Below are 17,334 nucleotides of genomic sequence, written 5' to 3'. Positions count from 1 at the left end.
TTGGCCTCCTTCTGTGCTTTATGATTCTATGAAATAGTGACAGTCAGGGCAAGTCTGTATCAGAAGGAGAAATGGAGACAGGTCAGGGAGAGCACATCACCAAAACTGGGAGATACTACATTGGACAGGGAGGGTCGGAGGGGGAGAGAGCACGTACATACAGTCAGAATCAGCACCGGTAGGGGAGGAGAGAGAGAGGAACCAATGAGTGTCGAACTGAACCCAGCCAGAGTCAACCTGCTGAAACACCAGTGAGTTCACACTGGGGAGAGATCATTCACCTGCTCCGTGTGTGGGAAGGGGTTCACTCAGTCATCCAACCTCACTGAACATCAACTTGTTCACACTGATCAGAGACCTTTTCAATGTCCTGACTGTGAGAAGAGCTTGAAAAGCAGTAATGATCTGCTGAAACACCAACACACTCACTCTGGGGAGAGGCCGTTCCCCTGCCATGTGTGTGGGAAGGGATTCACTCAGTCATTCAATCTGCTGCAACATCAGCAAGTTCACATGTAACTGCAGGGGTTGGATTCTGCTGTTGTTGCTGCTATTCATCACTTTCAGAGACAAAGTTGGGTCTTACTTTATAACCAGTGTAGTCCAGAGCAAAAGCGTCTTCTTAATGTTGAGATAAACGGGAGAAGAAACCGGGAAGTGGCGGCGAGGATGGGGGAGGTGCTGCACCATCACTTTAATGGTGCACCCTCCCTCCCCCGGGGTCCTTGCTGCACGCCTGCCAGGCCTGGTGGCTCTGATTGGGGTCCTGAGAGCCCCTGAGACTCGGTGCAGCTGAGGCTGCGCTCACCCCCGCTCAGCTCTGTTATGATATTTAAAATACGAAAGGCCTGTCGGACTGAGAGCTGATTTGGAATTTAGAAAGCAGCATTACTGGAGGCTCATTGCTGCTCAGCACAATCTCACCCCCCGCTCCTGGGAATTGTTGATTCTACATCCTGTAGTTCAGTTCTTCACTTAACTAGAGGGGGAGATGTGTGAGCAGAAAAACAGAGCAAATTAAAAAACACAGCTGGACAGATGTGCAACAGGTCAATCCACTGTTACAATAACTCCATCTCTGATTCCCTCCTGACAGTAACCAGTCCTTTCACAGAGACTGTGGGTGGCTCTGAAAAGAGCCTTTGGTTTATTAGATGTCATTTCGGCCGCTTTCCTTTTTCTGGGAGCTCTGAGCGCTGGTTTTCTTGGGCAGCAGCAAGGCCTGGATATTAGGCAGCACCCCACCCTGAGCGATGGTCACCCCTCCCAGCAGCTTGATGAGCTCCTCGTTGTTGCGGACGGCCAGCTGCAGGTGTCTGGGGATGATGCGGGTCTTCTTCAACATTCTAGGGGCGGCACAGTGGCGCAGTGGTTAGCACTGCAGCCTCACAGCTCCAGCGACCCGGGTTCACTCCTTGGACTGCCTGAGTGGAGTTTGCAAGTTCTCCCTGTGTCTGCATGAGTTTTCTCCGGGTGCTCTGGTTTCCTCCCACAAGCCAAAAGACTTGCAGGTTGGTAGGTAAATTGGCCATTATAAATTGCCGCTAGTATAGGTAGGTGGCAGGGAAAAATAGGGACAGGTGGGGATGTTTGGCAGGAATATGGGATTAGTGTAGGATTAGTATAAATGGGTGGTTGATGTTCGGCACAGACTCGGTGGGCCGAAGGGCCTGTTTCAGTGCTGTATCTCTAAAACTAAAAACTTCTTGTTGTCCCGGGCCACGTTACCGGCCAGCTCGAGGATTTCAGCGGTCAGATAGTCGAGCACAGCAGCCAGATAGACCGGGGCTCCGGCACCCACACGCTCAGCATAGTTACCCTTTCTCAGGAGCCTGTGATCATGGCCCACCAGGAACTGCAGTCCAGCCCGTGAGGAGCGAGACTTGTCCTTGGACCGAGCTTTCCTGCCGGTGTTTTCTCTTCCAGACATTTCCACAATCTCACAAATACTTTCACAAAGAATGGATAATTTCTCAGCTTTTGTTGTAAGCATGAAGCAGTTAGGATGGCCGAGTGGTCTAAGGGGCTGTGTTCAGGTCGTAGTGTTTTCTGGAGGCGTGTGTTCAAATCCCACTTTTGCCAAGTTGTGTTTTGACTGAACTGGAGGGATTTGGGAGCAGCGGTGAAGGGAGAACATGGAAGAATATTGACAAGTAAAATGAAAATGGACCCAAAGATGTTTCTTCAATACATTAGAGTAAGAGGCAACTAAAGAAAGAGGAGTGCACTGAAAAGACCAAAAAATCACAGTGATTTTTGACATCTTGCCAGGATTGAGTGGCGCGTGCACGGGATGATGTCATTTTGCAGCGCCAACGTCATCACATTTCCGCAACAAATCCATCTTCGTGCATGCGTGATAAAGCGTCATTGGGTATCTAGCCACCCCATCCCCCCACCACTTGGCTGGAGGAAGTGGCTGAATGGGAGATTTTGAAGCTGTAGCTCTCCCCCCTCGGCAACTCACTCCAGGCCTCGACGATTCCCCCCCTCAGCCGCTCGCTCCAGACCTCGCTGCTCCCCCACCCCCCCACTCCCCTGGCCAGTTGTTCCTCGCTTCGCACCACCCCACTCTCTGGCCACTCGCTCCAGGCCGCGCCGCTTCCCTCCTCTCAGCCACTCACTCCTACATCGCCCCGTCACCCCTTGAGGCCCTCCTGCTTCTACAGGTGGCGCCTGGTGAAGAAATGTGGGTGCGAGTGTCACGGCCATAGCTAGCAGCTGTGGGCTGGGCTGGGACAGGGTGGGGGGTGGGGGTGCGGAGAGGGAACAGCCAGAGTGCGGAATTTCGCCAGAAGGGTGGAGGGGGAGAAAGCGAGTTGCAGAGGGGGGAGAGCGGTCAGTGGGGTGGGAGCTAGTAGCTGCGTTCGGGTGAAGTCAGCCCTGGTCAGTTATATAAACAAATCACAATAACGAATTGGCAGCACATTTTATCCTCTGCCCGATTTTCCTTTCCATCGATCGGGGTGCTAATTCACTATCTTCCAATGGAAATTCAAACATAAAATTCCTTTTGTATTTAATAGGATTACTGAAATGTTAAATGGATCTGAGGATGACAGTTAGGATTAGGAAACGCACCTGAGTGAATTAGCACCCCAATCGATGGAAAGGAAAATGGGGGAAAGTATAAAATGTGCTGCCAATTCGTTATTGAGATTCGTTGAGTAATTCGATTCTGCCCAACACTGAAATTGGCGGCTTTTTTGAATTCAACCTTTCTGCCAGGACGACAATTTAAGCCAATGATTTGCTGCATTTTCTAATTCGAGGCTCGGCAATTGGTTAAGACATTCGAATGGGAAGAGGGTGACCAATCCGAAGTGGGCTCTGGATAGAGAAGCAGAGTTAACGTTTCGGGTCAGTGACCCTTCTTCGGAACTGACCCGAAACGTTAACTCTGCTTCTCTTTCCACAGATGCTGCCAGACCTGCTGAGTGAATCCGGCATTTCTTGTTTTTGTTTCAGATTTCCAGCATCCGCAGTATTTTGCTTTTATTTTAGTGGGCTCTGGATAGCGCGGGCTCAAACTGCGGGAATTCCAGGTCCCTGAATGATTGAGCTGAAACTGATCAGTTTCACAAACCCTGTCAGTTTCAGTGCAGGAAACACCGTCTCGGGGGAAATAACATCACAAGTGGGTCTGGTTCCAGTGACCGATTCAACGGCTGCTGCAAAACTCCCGGATTCCCTCATTGCATCGAAATCATTTTGAAATTCTATGAAAACAATGAGTGATCCTGGAGGAGTGATGTGGCTTTTCACTGAGGGCATGTGTGGACGGGGGAAATAACTAACTGTAGAGTCTTGGGCACTGTTTACACAGCCCGTTTAGAAAATCAAATCCACTGCACATCCTTGCTACAAATGAAATGTCAAATTTGGGGATTCGAGTTTTGTATCTCGAACACAGCACAGATTTATTCCAGACAGTTCTAAACAGCCTATCCCAGCTCCCGTTTCCAGGTCACTGCTCTCTCTGTGAGGCGGTGGGTGGCTCTTAGAAGAGCCTTTGTTGTGTTTGCTGGAAAGGGTCGAGTTGTTCAGCCGCTGAATTCGTAGAGAGTGCGGCCCTGCCGTTTCAGAGCGTACACCAAATCCATGGCAGTGACCGTCTTGCGCTTGGCGTGTTCAGTGTCGGTGACCGCATCCCTGATCACATTCTCCAGGAAAACCTTCAACACCCCGCCAGTCTCCTCATAGATCAAACCCGAGATCCGCTTGACCCCGCCACGGCGAGCCAGGCGGCGGATTGCTGGTTTGGTGATGCCCTGGATATTATCACAAAGCACTTTGCGGTGCCGCTTTGCTCCGCCTTTGCCCAGTCCTTTCCCTCCTTTCCCTCTGCCAGACTTTCTTTTATTAATTTCCAAAATATACTTTATTCATAAAAATCTGTAAAAAAAAAATACATTACAAAACAGTTCCAAAAAGCACCAAGTCAAACAATACGAAGAGTGCAAAGGAGATCAGTTTCCTTCAATACAGGAGTGAGTTGCCTCACAACCCTTCCATTTCATTGTCATGCCATGTACATTTTACAGCAAACAAATATTTTCTGGCTACAGTTCGAGTGGTTTCCCATGGATCCAGCCCCTCAGTTCAGCTTGGTGAGGGGACCTTACACAGTGGTCTTTCCACATTGAGCCTTTGCTGCAGCTGCCCCAAGTTTTAGTGCGTCCCTCAGCACGTAGTCCTGGACCTTGGAATGTGTCAGTCTGCAACATTCGGTCATGGACAACTCTTTGCGCTGGAAGACCAGCAAGTTTCGGGCAGACCAAAGAGCGTCTTTCAACGAATTGATAGTCCTCCAGCAACAGTTGATGTTTATCTCGGTGTGCGTCCCTGGGAACAGCCCATAGAGCACAGACTCCTGTGCTACAGAGCTGCTTGGGATGAACCTCGACAAAAACCAGTGCATCTCTTCCACACCTGCTTTGCAAAGACACATTCCAGAAAGAGGTGGGCAACGTCTCTTTTCCACCACAGCCACCTCGAGGGCCGCGTGTGGATGGGGTGAGACTTCGGGTGTGCAGGAAGGATCTGACAGGGAGGGCTCTTCTCATCATCAGCCAGGCTACATCTTGGTGCATGTTTGAAAGTTCTGGTGATGAGGCATTCTGCCAAATGACTTTGGACTTCTGCTCAGGGGAGCATCCGACAGGTTCCACCATCTCCTTTTCCCGTAGGGCCTTGAGGATATTCCGTGCAGACCACTGCCTGATGGATTGGTGGTCAAAGGTGTTTTTCCTCAGAAACTTTTCCATGAAGGATCGGCAGTACGGCACAGTCCAACTGGATGGAGCATTCCGCGGCAATATGACCAGGCCCATCCTTTGCAACACCGGGGACAGATAGAACCACAGCACGTAGTGACACTTGAAGTTTGCAAACTGGGGAGCTACACACTGCTTGATGCAGCCGCACACAAAGGTAGCCATAAGGATGAGGGCGACGTTGGGTACATTTTTCCCGCCCTTATCCAGAGGTTTGAACATCGTGTCCCTCCGGACTCGGACCATTTTGGATCCCCAGATGAAGCGGGAAATGGCTCAGGTGATCGCCACAGCGCAGGAATGCGGTATGGGCCAGACCTGCACCACGTACAGCAATGTGAGCGCCTTGCACCTGATGACCAGGTTCTTACCCATAATGGAGAGCGATCGCTGCTCCCACATGCTCAGCTTATGTTGTACCCTGGCTACTCGCTCCTTCCAGGTTTTGGTGCACGTCTCAGCCCTTCCAAACCATATCCCCAGCACCTTCAGGTAGTCTGACCTAACGGTGAAGGGGACAAAGGATCGGTCAGCCGAGTTCCCAAAGAACAGGGCGGCAGAGTGGAGCAGTGGTTAGCACCGCAGCCTCACAGCTCCAGCGACCCAGGTTCAATTCTGGGTACTGCCTGTGTGGAGTTTGCAAGTTCTCCCTGTGTCTGCGTGGGTTTCCTCCGGGTGCTCCGGTTTCCTCCCACAAGCCAAAAGACTTGCAGGTTGATAGGTAAATTGGCCATTATAAATAGCCCCTACTATTGGTAGGTGGTAGGGAAATATAGGGACAGGTGGGGATGTGGTAGGAATATGGGATTAGTGTAGGATTAGTATAAATGGGTGGTTGATGGTCGGCACAGACTCGGTGGGCCGAAGGGCCTGTTTCAGTGCTGTATCTCTAAACTAAACTAAACTAAACATGGCCTCGCTCTTGCCGTGTTTAACATTGGCTCCCAAGGCCAGTTCGAGCTGGTCGCAGATGCTCATCAGTCTGCGCACAGACAGTGGATCCGAGCAGAAAACGGCGACGTCATCCATGTACAGGGAGGTTTTAACCTGAGTGCCTCCGCTGCCTGGGATTGTCACCCCTCTGATGCTCGCATTCTTCCTAATAGACTCAGCAAAGGGTTCAATACTGCAAACAAACAAGACAGGGGAGAGAGGACAGCCCTGTCTGACTCCATATTGGATCGGGAAACTTTCTGATTCCCACCCATTGATTGAGACTGCACTACTGATGTTTGTGTAGAGTCGTTTGATCCAATTGCAGATTCCCTCCCCAAACCCCATTTTGGAATGCACATCCATCATGTGAGTGTGCGATATCCTGTCAAAAGCCTTCTCCTGGTCCAGGCTGATGAGGCAGGTGTCCACCCTCCTGTCCCGTACATAGGTGATCATATCCCTGAGTAGCACAATGCTATCAGAGATTGTCCTGCCTGGTATAGTATAGGTCTGATCAGGGTGAATCACCAACTCCAGAGCAGACTTGAATCGACTGGCTATGACTTTTGACAGAATCTTGTAGTCAGCATTAAGCAGTGAAATGGGCCACCAATTTCTTATTTCTGTCCTCTCCCCCTTCCGCTTGTCGATGAGGGTGATGATGCCTTTCCTCATGGATTCTAACATGCTGCCAGCCTGGAGCATACTCTTGTTTACTGGCAGACATGTTGATTCTTGCCTCAAATCAGTGCACAATAAAAGAGGCTGATTCTGTCAGGCTCCTTTTTATACAGGCCACCCAGACCTGGCTGAGAAAGGCAGAGTGAGAGCAGGGAGGGGAGGAGACAAGAGTGAAGATTAAACAGAGAGCTAGATGGAGGAGACACCCAGAGTGACAGACAGAGAGAGAACGGCCCCTCATCTTTCAGCTCCACCTCCAGTTTCCTCTGGGCTGCCAATTTCAAACCCTTTATTAACAGTAGAACCGAAACCCAGCTCTCCACACAAACCCTTCCAGACTCGGCCTTCATAGTCAAGGCTTTCCAGAAAGCCGGAGCTCTTAAATATGGTCCCGATGCAATTAACACTCAGTAATATTCCCACCTAAACACAGTCCATTCTATAACAAGAAACCTCCTCAGTAACATCACCATTTCCACACACATCCGCTTCCAGCAGTTTACAGCACCTTACTGCAGCTGTTTGGGGAATCTCCTGTGTTCAGATTGGAGTTGGAAAGCGGCCTTTACCCGGCAGTGTTATTGTCTCACACTGAATCTGCCAGACATCCTGTTCTCTTTATTGCGAGAGAGAAAGCACGGATTTAGGAAATGTTCATTTGAAATGATCTCTATTGAGAACGAGCCCGGCCGTGGGACAGGTATTCCAGTGCAAAGAGCTGTCCATGACCGAGTGTTGCAGACTGGCACATTGCAACGTCCAAGACTATGTGCTGTGGGACGGCATTACAGCTTGGGGAAGCCACCATGGAGACTCAATGGGGAAAGGCTGCAGTCTAAGGCCCTAGTAGGCCATAGTACAGTGAGTGGCTGGAACCCGTGGAAAACCCCTCGGGCTGTTTGCACCAGAGAATGTTTGATGTGTAATGCAAATACTGTAAATATAACCTGTGCAGGCAGGGATAGTGAGATACATCATGTACATTATGGAAGGAAACTGATCTGTATTGTACCTTATGTAATATTAAATTTGAACTGCTTTGCAATGTAATTGCACAAATTAAATGAATAAAATACATATTATGCAAAAGAAAGCAGCTTTCCTGTCAACACACACCTTGTCTCAGGGCACAACTTTCCTGTGATCTTGTCATACCCAACTTCGCTCTATATCTTCTGACACACACACTTTACAGTCTATCATTTCCAAAAGCAAGCATTCTAAAATCAAAAGACCTTTTGTTTATTTCTCCTTTCTTTTCATTTCTCCTCTATTCTTCTCAATCACTCCCTTCAACAGTCCTATTCAGATCAAGGTGGAATGTGAATCGTGTCACAACTCACCTGACACTATTATTACCCTTCTTTTCTCTTGTCTCATTCAATGGGAAAGTTTTATTCACCAGTCTGTTGCTGTTTTACACTCTTGCCATACCATCTGGTATTGCATCCATCTGAATTCTGTGCTTTCATGGCCTTATATTTCTTTTCCACTTCTGGATGATTTGTTTGCTTCAGTTCCATTCAACCAGGCTGGACCACAGGGAAGTTTAGAACCTTTGCCTTGGACGAGTCCACGTTGATCCATTACATTCAGAATCACCTCCTTGAAATAACTCCATAGTACAACTACAGTAACCACACAGCATCTGCTTCAAACACTCCTCCACATTTTATCTGTTCTGACCGTCAACACCTCCAGCTCTTTTGTTTAAGTGGAACCCATCAGGTGTGTATAGGCTCCTTCTATTCTGAAAGCTGTCGCACTGGTTCAGGGAATTCAGCCCTGTTTCTCTACTCGAAAGGATCAGCCATGCTTGATCTGCCTCGTATTTTGCTTTTATTGCAACGTTACAAGACCTCCAATCCTCTGGCACCACACCTGTATCCAGTGAGGGATTGGAAAATGATGGTCAGACCTTCCACTATTTCTTCCCTGGCTTCTTTCAACAGCCTGGGGTACATTTCAACTGGTCCCGATGATTTATCCACATTCAACGATGCTCATCCCATTAAGACTTCCTCTCTCCTTAAGTTATCACGTCCAATACTTCACACTCCTCCTCCTTAATAACAATATCTGCATCACCCTCTCATTCGGGAAAACAGTAAAGTATTCATTAAGGATATCGGCAACATCTTCCAACCCGATACAAAGGTGACATTTTTGATCTTTTAGGTGCTCTGTTGTTTGCTTAGTTGCCTCTTACTCTCATGTTTTGATGCAACATCTTTGGGTCCATTGTTATTTTGTTTGTCCATGTTCTTTCCTGCTTTCTCTTTGCTCTTTACCGCTGCTCCCAAACGCCTCCAGTTCAGTCAAAGCACAACTTGGCAGAAGTGGGATTCGAACCCACGCCTCTAATGGAGAATGCGACCTAAACGCAGCGCTTTAGACCGCTCGGCCATCCTGACTGCCGGCGATATGCTATCAATGCTAAGGAAATTATTCATTCTTTGTGAAAGTATTTGTGAGATTGTGGAAATGTCTGGAAGAGGAAAGACCGGCGGGACAGCTCGGGCCAAGGCCAAGTCTCGCTCCTCCCGGGCTGGACTGCAGTTCCTGGTGGGCCGTGTTCACAGGCTCCTGAGAAAGGGTAACTATGCTGAGCGTGTGGGTGCCGGAGCCCCGGTCTTTCTGGCTGCTGTGCTCGAGTATCTGATCGCTGAAATCCTCGAGCTGGCCGGCAACGCGGCCCGGGACAACAAGAAGAACCGCATCATCTCCAGACACCTGCAGCTGGCCGTCCGCAACGACGAGGAGCTCAACAAGGGGCTGGGAGGGGAGACCATCGCTCAGGGCGGGGTGCTGCCTAATATCCAGGCCGTGCTGCTGCCCAAGAAAACCAGCGCTCAGAGCTCCCAGAAAAAGTAAAGCGGCCAAAATGTCATCTAATAAACCAAAGGCTCTTTTCAGAGCCACCCACAGTCTCTGTGAAAGGGCTGGTTACTGTCAGGAGGGAATCAGAGATGGAGTTATTGTAACAGTGGATTGACCTGTTTCACATCTGTCCAGGTGTGTTTTCAGTTCCCTCTCTGGATTTCGCTCTGTTTCTCTGCTCACATATCTCCCCCTTTAGTTAAGTGAAGAAGTGAACTACAGGGTGTCAGAATCAACAATTTAATAAATCCCGCTGCCTTCGATTTGATAAATCCCGGGATTATCCCGGTACATTAACGTGAACTGGTTCGGAGCTGATGAATTAATTTAATAATGGAAGTGTCCGGGTTAATTCTCTGTTTTTCATTTGGACAGTTTGAATCGTGTTTTTTTTTCTCTCCGGTGATCTGAGCGCCGCTTCTCAATGAGAATCTGCTCCCGGAACAGAGTAGATGCAGGAAGGAAGAGGCCATTCGCGGGCTGTGTGTTTCTCTCCTAACCTGATCTGTTTAGACCGCACTGTTCCCAGAGGACGGAATCAGTGAGAGTTGTGCACACACAGGAGCTGAGTCCATTGCAGCGCTTTAATATGTGCCTTCCCCCCGGCCCTCCCTATTCTCCGGACACAGAGCTGTCTGTTTCCCCCGGCGGCGGGATAGGGTCGGGGATTCTCTCCCCGCAGTGTCAGGGTCTGCAGCCCCGGGGAACTGGCGGTTACAGTCAGAGTGACCGAGCTGCCTTACATATCCTGTGTACTGATCTCCAATGGATTCAAATATTAGTGAACTCATTGGGTAATGTTTGCAAATAACCCTCCTGTGAACGGACCCGGCTCCATTAATGCCTTCCAAATAAAACCGGGATCCATTTCTTTTCCCCAAATGCCAGCTAACGGATCCCAGGAGCGGGGTTGAGATTGTGCTGAACAGCAATGAGTCTCCGGTAATGCTGCTTTTTAAATTCCAGATCAGGTCTCAGTCCTACAGGCCTTTCGGGAAAGTGATGTGACAAAACAGAAACCATGTGACCGCCCCTCCAATCTAATGGGTTTGATGATGAACAGAGATGGCAGCTCTTTCCTTTGCTGATTTGGTGGCTCTGAAAAGAGCCCTTGTTACACTTGTTACTGAAGCTGGGTTTAAGGTGCGTTCCCCGCGGATACGGCGGGCCAGCTAGATGTCTTTGGCCATGATGGACCGGGATCATTCTGGTGAATCTGCTCATTTTCCGGCAGAAGCATCAGTCGCTGTTTGAACTGTTTAAAGTCAGGGATGTATTAGCAGCCAGAAAGTGAAGGGCAGTTCATTGCTCCCTGCAGCATTATCCGCCTCTTTCAGGAGAAGGGATCAGAAACCGCTCGTTTCTGTCAGTCCCCGAGAAGCCTGTGAGAAGCGGTTAGTCGCTAATTTGTTCCTTTTACAGAGTGGAAGCTGATATTTGTCCCGTTTTAAATTGCTGAACCGGACCTTCCTCCCGCCGCTTACAGTTAACAGATTGACAAATGAAAAAGATTCCTAAAATGGAGCCTGAGATTTCCCTGTTCTGTGTGGCGCTCTGTACAACAACGTGTGAGAAGAACTATCATCCCTCAGGCTGAGGAAGGAGCCTGGGCCCATTCTGTTCTGTGTGGATCCTGCCACACTGAGTGGGATCAGTTAACACAACACAGGCCATGAATACAACCAGGCCCTTTCCTGTTCCGTGTTGCTCAGTATCACACCAGGTGGCATCAGCTAACACAGCACAGGCTGGGGCTGGAGCCTGGGCCCGCCCTGCTCTGTGGGCTCAGTAACAACCCGTAAGATGAACTTTTTTCAAAAGACATCAGTGTATTTAACTCTGTCCAACACTGTGAGGCAGCTTTCTGTGTTTATAAAGAGTGTAATTTATTGACTGGTCTCTTGGATCAACAGGGTAACAGACAGAGGTCTGTGTGCAGAGGGTTTGGGGGTGAGCTCTGATTCCTAACCCTTTCTGGATTGTGAGGAATAAAGAATGAATGAGAGAGAGAGAATGTGGGAGAAGGGATGATGGAAGAATTTGTCCGTGAACCTGATTAAAAGTGGCTCAAACGCAAGATAATATTAAGATATCAAGAGCAGAACATTAACATAATCTGAGTTCCGCGATCTGGTCGGGTCCCATTCCCCTGAAGTGAGGAATGAACGGGTGGGAAATTCCACCTGGAGTTATATTTGTCTCCAATGAAGATGAGCTCACAGTGAGGATGGAATAGCTCAGTTGGGAGAACACTAGATTGAAGAACCAGGATACAATCCCTGGTTTCATCAGTTTTAATTTGGTGTCTCCTTCAGTTTAACTAGAGAGAATCAGAGGGGAGATTTTCCACTCTTGACCCCATGGGCTGAATTTTAAACTAACGGTGCGGCTCTCGGCAGAGGCACCGGAAGTGGGTGCCGTCACCACACGAGTGAAATGTGGCCGGCCGACCCCGATCACGGAGCAGCTGACCAATTAATGAAGGGGAGGCGTGGGGCCCATGTAAACAAGGACCAGAGGTAGGGAACGAGGCACCGATGGCACCGACATCTGACACAACGGTAGGTGCTGGCACCATATTGAAAGGACTGCCAGACCTGTATTCACTGCTGCCTGGTTTAAAGGAGTGTCTTCCTGAGAGCCCTCTGCTGCCCCAGGTCCCGTTCTGCTGCCCCAGGACCCATTCTGCTGCCTCTGCTGTCCCAGAACCCTTTCTGCTGCCTCTGCTGCCCCAGGATCCGTTCTGCTGCCTTTGCTGCCCCAGAACCCGTTCTGTTGCCCCAGGACCCGTTCTGCTGCCTCTGCTGCCCCAGGATCCGTTCTGCTGCCCCAGGACCCGTTCTTCTGCCTCTGCTGCCCCAGGATCCGTTCTGCTGCCTCTGCTGCCCCAGAACCCGTTCTGTTGCCTCTGCTGCCCCAGGACCCGTTCTGCTGCCCCAGGACCCGTTCTGCTGCCTCTGCTGCCCCAGGATCCGTTCTGCTGCCTCTGATGCCCCAGGACCCGTTCTGCTGCCCCAGGACCCGTTCTGCTGCCTCTGCTGCTCCAGGACCCGTTCTGCTGCCCCAGGACCCGTTCTGCTGCATCTCCTGCTCCAGGACCCGTTCTGCTGGATCTGCTGCCCCAGGACCTGTTCAGCTGCCTCCGCTGCCCCAGGACCTGTACTGCTGCATCTGCTGCCCCAGGACCTGTTCTGCTGCCTCTGCTGCCCCAGGACCAGTTCTGCTGCATCTGCTGCCCCAGGACCTGTTCTGCTGCATCTGCTGCCCCAGGACCTGTTCTGCTGCATCTGCTGCCCCAGGACCTGTTCTGCTGCCTCTGCCGCCCCAGGACCAGTTCTGCTGCATCTGCTGCCCCAGGACCTGTTCTGCTGCATCTGCTGCCCCAGGACCTGTTCTGCTGCATCTGCTGCCCCAGGACCTGTTCTGCTGCCTCTGCTGCCCAGGACCCGTTCTGCTGTCACTGATGCCCCAGGACCCGTTCTGCTGTCTCTGCTGCCTGATAGGTAAGGAGCTGAATGTGAGCCTGCAGTGACCATGGTCCAATGATTTGGTGATGCCTTCCTGCAGGTTCGCCTCCAGGTGACAACAGATAGGTGGAAGATCCTCTTCCCCAGGGATGGGAGGTGGAGACCTGTCCACCTGACCAAGCAAAGCTGCTTTGAGATAGTAGGTGAAGTCAGCAGCCGTGGGGTCACCCCCAAGTCATGGATCCAGTGCACGAAGTGGGTCAATGACCGGATCCGGGCTGCTCAGGCGCAAACTCAAAACACTTTGGACTCTTTGGACATTGCGCATGGCAGAGTGAGAGGGACTGTTTGGTGGAAAGGGAGTGACCACCCAGTCATGTTTATTGGGGAAGGGCAGCAGGACATGCTGCCTGAGGCTTGGCTGCATCTCGGTGGGAGGTGCACGTCAGTCATTGTATAAACTCACACAGTCCCTCGAGAGGGGCCACATGCAGGAGGAATATGTGTGTCCACATCATGGACTGCTGGACTATCACCATCAGAGATATTGGGTTTGTCCCCGCTGGGAGACTAACTTTGTTGATCATAGTGGCTGCAGGAGAAGACAGCCCACAATCGGAAAGAGCATGTCAAGACTGGCAGTGGATGCCTTATCTCCATGTCCTCATCCCGATGGAGGTGGAGGCCATGGAACAGGCCGGGCAGCAAAGCAGCTGCTCCATAGCTGATGGAGAGACAGGGACACCTACCAAAGAGAGTGAATGAACATCTCCTGGGGCACAAGGGAGCATCCGCTGCAAAGGAGCCACACTGCTCATCTGTTCACCACTGCATCAATGGAGCTGCACAGTAGGGGTGGTTGGAATGTCACGATGGTCAGACCCTAACCCTTCAATGTCCCTGTTTTCACATGCAGGCTAGGATGAACGACAAGAGCGAAGAGCTGGAGAGACTGTGGGACAGCCAGACACCTCTGAGGAGGAGGAGGGGGCCTCAGATGGTGCACCATCACCTCATTCCCCTGCACCCTCCACCAGCACAGAAACCCTCACTCGGTGGGTATCCACTTGCTGTTAGATTTGGGCACACAAGCTGGTGAGCACGTCACAGACAGGCCCGGGCAGCTGACGGAGGCTGTGACAGCCGAGGCCACTGGCAGTTGGAAGTCTGTGGGAGGCCAGGCCCATGCTGAGTCCCAGGCTGATGACGTGCCTCTGGTGTCACCAGCAACACGGGAAATGCTGCAGCTGCAGCAAGAGGTCAGGCAACATCTGGCAGAGTTGCCAGAGGTTATGTGTACCCAAGTTCGGATGATGGAGGAGTCCATCCAGGCCTTGCATGCTGTGCTGTCTCTGATGGGGGTGTGTCTGGCTTCCTTCCTTGAGAGATTGGTGACTCTGATGGAGAGCCAGATCCAGCCGACCAATCAGTGGCTGCCGGAGATGCGCGCAGACTTGCACTCCATCGCTTTGTCCATGAGCTCCATCCAGTGGTGACAAGGCGAGAGGGGGGATGAGGCACCTGAACTCTTCACCAGGTCCACATCCCTCTCAGGTCAGCAGGGAGGTACAAGTGTGTCTTATAAGGGGGAGGAGCAGCTGGCTGCTACATCTGGGGGCCCCTCTCAGGGTGCTCCTGGTATGGACAGTAGCTCCAAAGCCCCTCTGCCAGTGACACAAGTGATGCCAGTGCCTGCCTCCATCATCCTCGATGACAGAGGGGGGTCCCTGTACCTGTGCAGGAGGCCCTATATGTGCCGGAGCCCTCCAGGCCTCAGGCAGCAAGAGGACGGCCACCAATGTCATCCCAAGCCATGGGGCAGCAAGGTCAGCAGCCTGTCTCCACCTCAGCTGACAGAGCAGGGGGAGCACCACGTAGGAGCACCCGGAAAAGATTTAAGAAGAGCACCTAGATTCACTTGGGTTCATGTTAAATGTACATTCCAGATGGATAGGGTTGTGTTTGGTGTCACACGGAAGAAAGAAATGATGTTCTCTCACTATGTCTCCTTCCTATTGTTGATGCCCTTTGGGACTTCATTTAAACCCTTCCTCCCAAGGGGCTGGAAGTGAGGGACCAAGCCCTGAGTTCACAAAGCTTCGGCCTTGTCACTGTGCGATGTGTACCTGGACACTGCAGTGCAAAAGGAAGGAGGCGACAACAGGGCTGCTTAAAGCTAAGACTTTTTTGCTTTGGTTCCAGAAGGTGGTAAGGCTCAAAGGAAACTTGAATGTATAAGGGGGTCTCATGTCTCCCTTGTGTGTATCTCATGGCCCCTTTCCTACTGTGCCTGAGGTTCTTCATCTGGCACTGCTTGGGCAGCATCCTCCTCCACATCCTCATCATCAGAGGAGACATCACACTCCACGATATCCTCACTTGTCAACACCTCGCCCCTCTGTAATGCCAGATTGTGCTGTGCACAGCAAACCACGACGATATGCGAGACCCTCGCCGGGACATACTGAAGGGCTCCACTGGATCGATCTAGGCACCTGAATCTCATCTTCAGGAGACCAATGGCCTCCTTGATGGTCGCTCGGGTTGACCCGCAGCAGGTGTTGTACCTCTCCTCTGCATCCGTGCGTGGGTTCGTCACAGACGTCAGTAGTCATGTCCTCAGTGGGTAGCCCTTGTCTCCAAGGATCCATCTCTGAAAGCGGATGGGGCCGCGGAAAGGTTCTGGCACCTGGTAGTGCCTTGGTATGCAGGCGTTGTGGCTGCTTCCCGGGATTTGTGCACACACCTATGGGATCCATTTGCAGTGGTCGCAGACCAATTGCACACTGAGCAAGTGGAAGCCCTTCCTGTTGAAGGCTGCTGGCTGGTCTGCAAGAGCCTTGATGGTCACATGGGTGCAGTCAATGACACCCTACGCCTGGTGGAATCCAGCAATGGCCCCGAATCCTATAGCTCTCTCAGCTTGACTGTTTGGATCAATGTGCACATAGTCACTGGCCCTCCTGAACAGGACATTGGTGACCTCCTTGATGCACTGATTCACTACAGACTGTGAGATTCCACACATATCTCCAGTGGATCCCCCCAATGATCTGGTGGTGTAGAAGTTCAGTGGCACGGTGACCTTCAGTGACACTGGCATCAGGTGCCCACCAAGTCGCATGGGGCAAAGCTGCATCATGGCAGAGAGATCAGTGACGACCTCCGTGGAGAGGTGCAGTCTGCGGAGACACTGTCACTCGGACATCTGCAGGTAGTTGAACCTCGGCTGACGTGTTCCTCTGCCTCCTTCTCCAGCCTCCTGTTCGAGGCTGGCCTTCCTGTGGGCTCCCAAGCTGCTGTGGTGCCCCTGCTGGTGCCTGCGCCTCCCTCCCTTCCTCTCTACTCCTCCTCCTCCTCCTCAATGGGAGCCTCGAATGAGGCCCATGACAGGTTGCCCCTCCCTGAGTGCAAGGCCTTCACAGTAAACAACACCCAGCCACATTTACCTCATTTGTCATCCTCAATAAAGTGGCACTGCCCCAATGGCACCCTGGTGTTGTTCCCTATGCAGAGCTGGCACATTGACCCCCACTCCTGACAGTGTTTCCCGATGCCCTTTCCCCTCCACCCTTGCTGCCAAGTGACGCTGCCTCACCCGATAGCTTCCCAGTGAAGCCAACACTGAGCTCCCACCTCCCAGTTGCCTCCTTTAACCAGGCGAGGCTCTGAAGCCCCGTGGTTCCCGTGTGCTATTAGTTCAATTGGATCCAGTGAATAAAATTGCTGACTATTGGATTCATAAATACTTTAAATGCCTTCTTGCCGTGTGGATGTGCGAAGTCTGCCCTCCATGTCAGCCGCCGACAGAAAAATCCGGTCCAATGTCTTCCATCCCTATTTTATACACCCCCCCTCCCCCTCCCCAGCCTCCATTCCCGTCTCCAACGGTCCCTTAAAATTCCGGCCCATGTCTCCAAGACTAATGGGAGTGAAACCACATCTGCTCCTTTGACTGAACAGGGAGAGCTGCTCTCTCTGTGTTTAAAGTGAATGAATCTGATCTTTACCTTGTCTTACTGGAACTCTCTGGAAATGTCTGTTTGAAAATGTTTTCCTGTTATATTAATGGAGCAGAGGAGCAGATGTGAGGT

General features: G+C 51.2%; 1 protein-coding gene across 1 annotated transcript in view; it reads left to right on the top strand.

The window, feature by feature from the left end:
- Positions 1 to 14,950: 14,950 nt before the first annotated feature.
- Positions 14,951 to 17,334, top strand: part of LOC137358453 (histone H2B-like) — a 184,482-nt gene continuing 182,098 nt past the window's right edge. The window contains exon 1 of the mRNA XM_068024416.1: positions 14,951 to 15,066. Within this exon, the coding sequence (XP_067880517.1) occupies positions 14,951 to 15,066 (116 nt within the window). The remainder of the gene's footprint in view (positions 15,067 to 17,334) is intronic.

This window comes from Heterodontus francisci, chromosome 50 (assembly GCF_036365525.1).
Source record: "Heterodontus francisci isolate sHetFra1 chromosome 50, sHetFra1.hap1, whole genome shotgun sequence".
NCBI lineage: Eukaryota > Metazoa > Chordata > Chondrichthyes > Heterodontiformes > Heterodontidae > Heterodontus > Heterodontus francisci.
The sequence above is the reverse complement of the archived record's forward strand: the minus strand, read 5'-3'. Positions and strand labels throughout refer to the sequence as shown.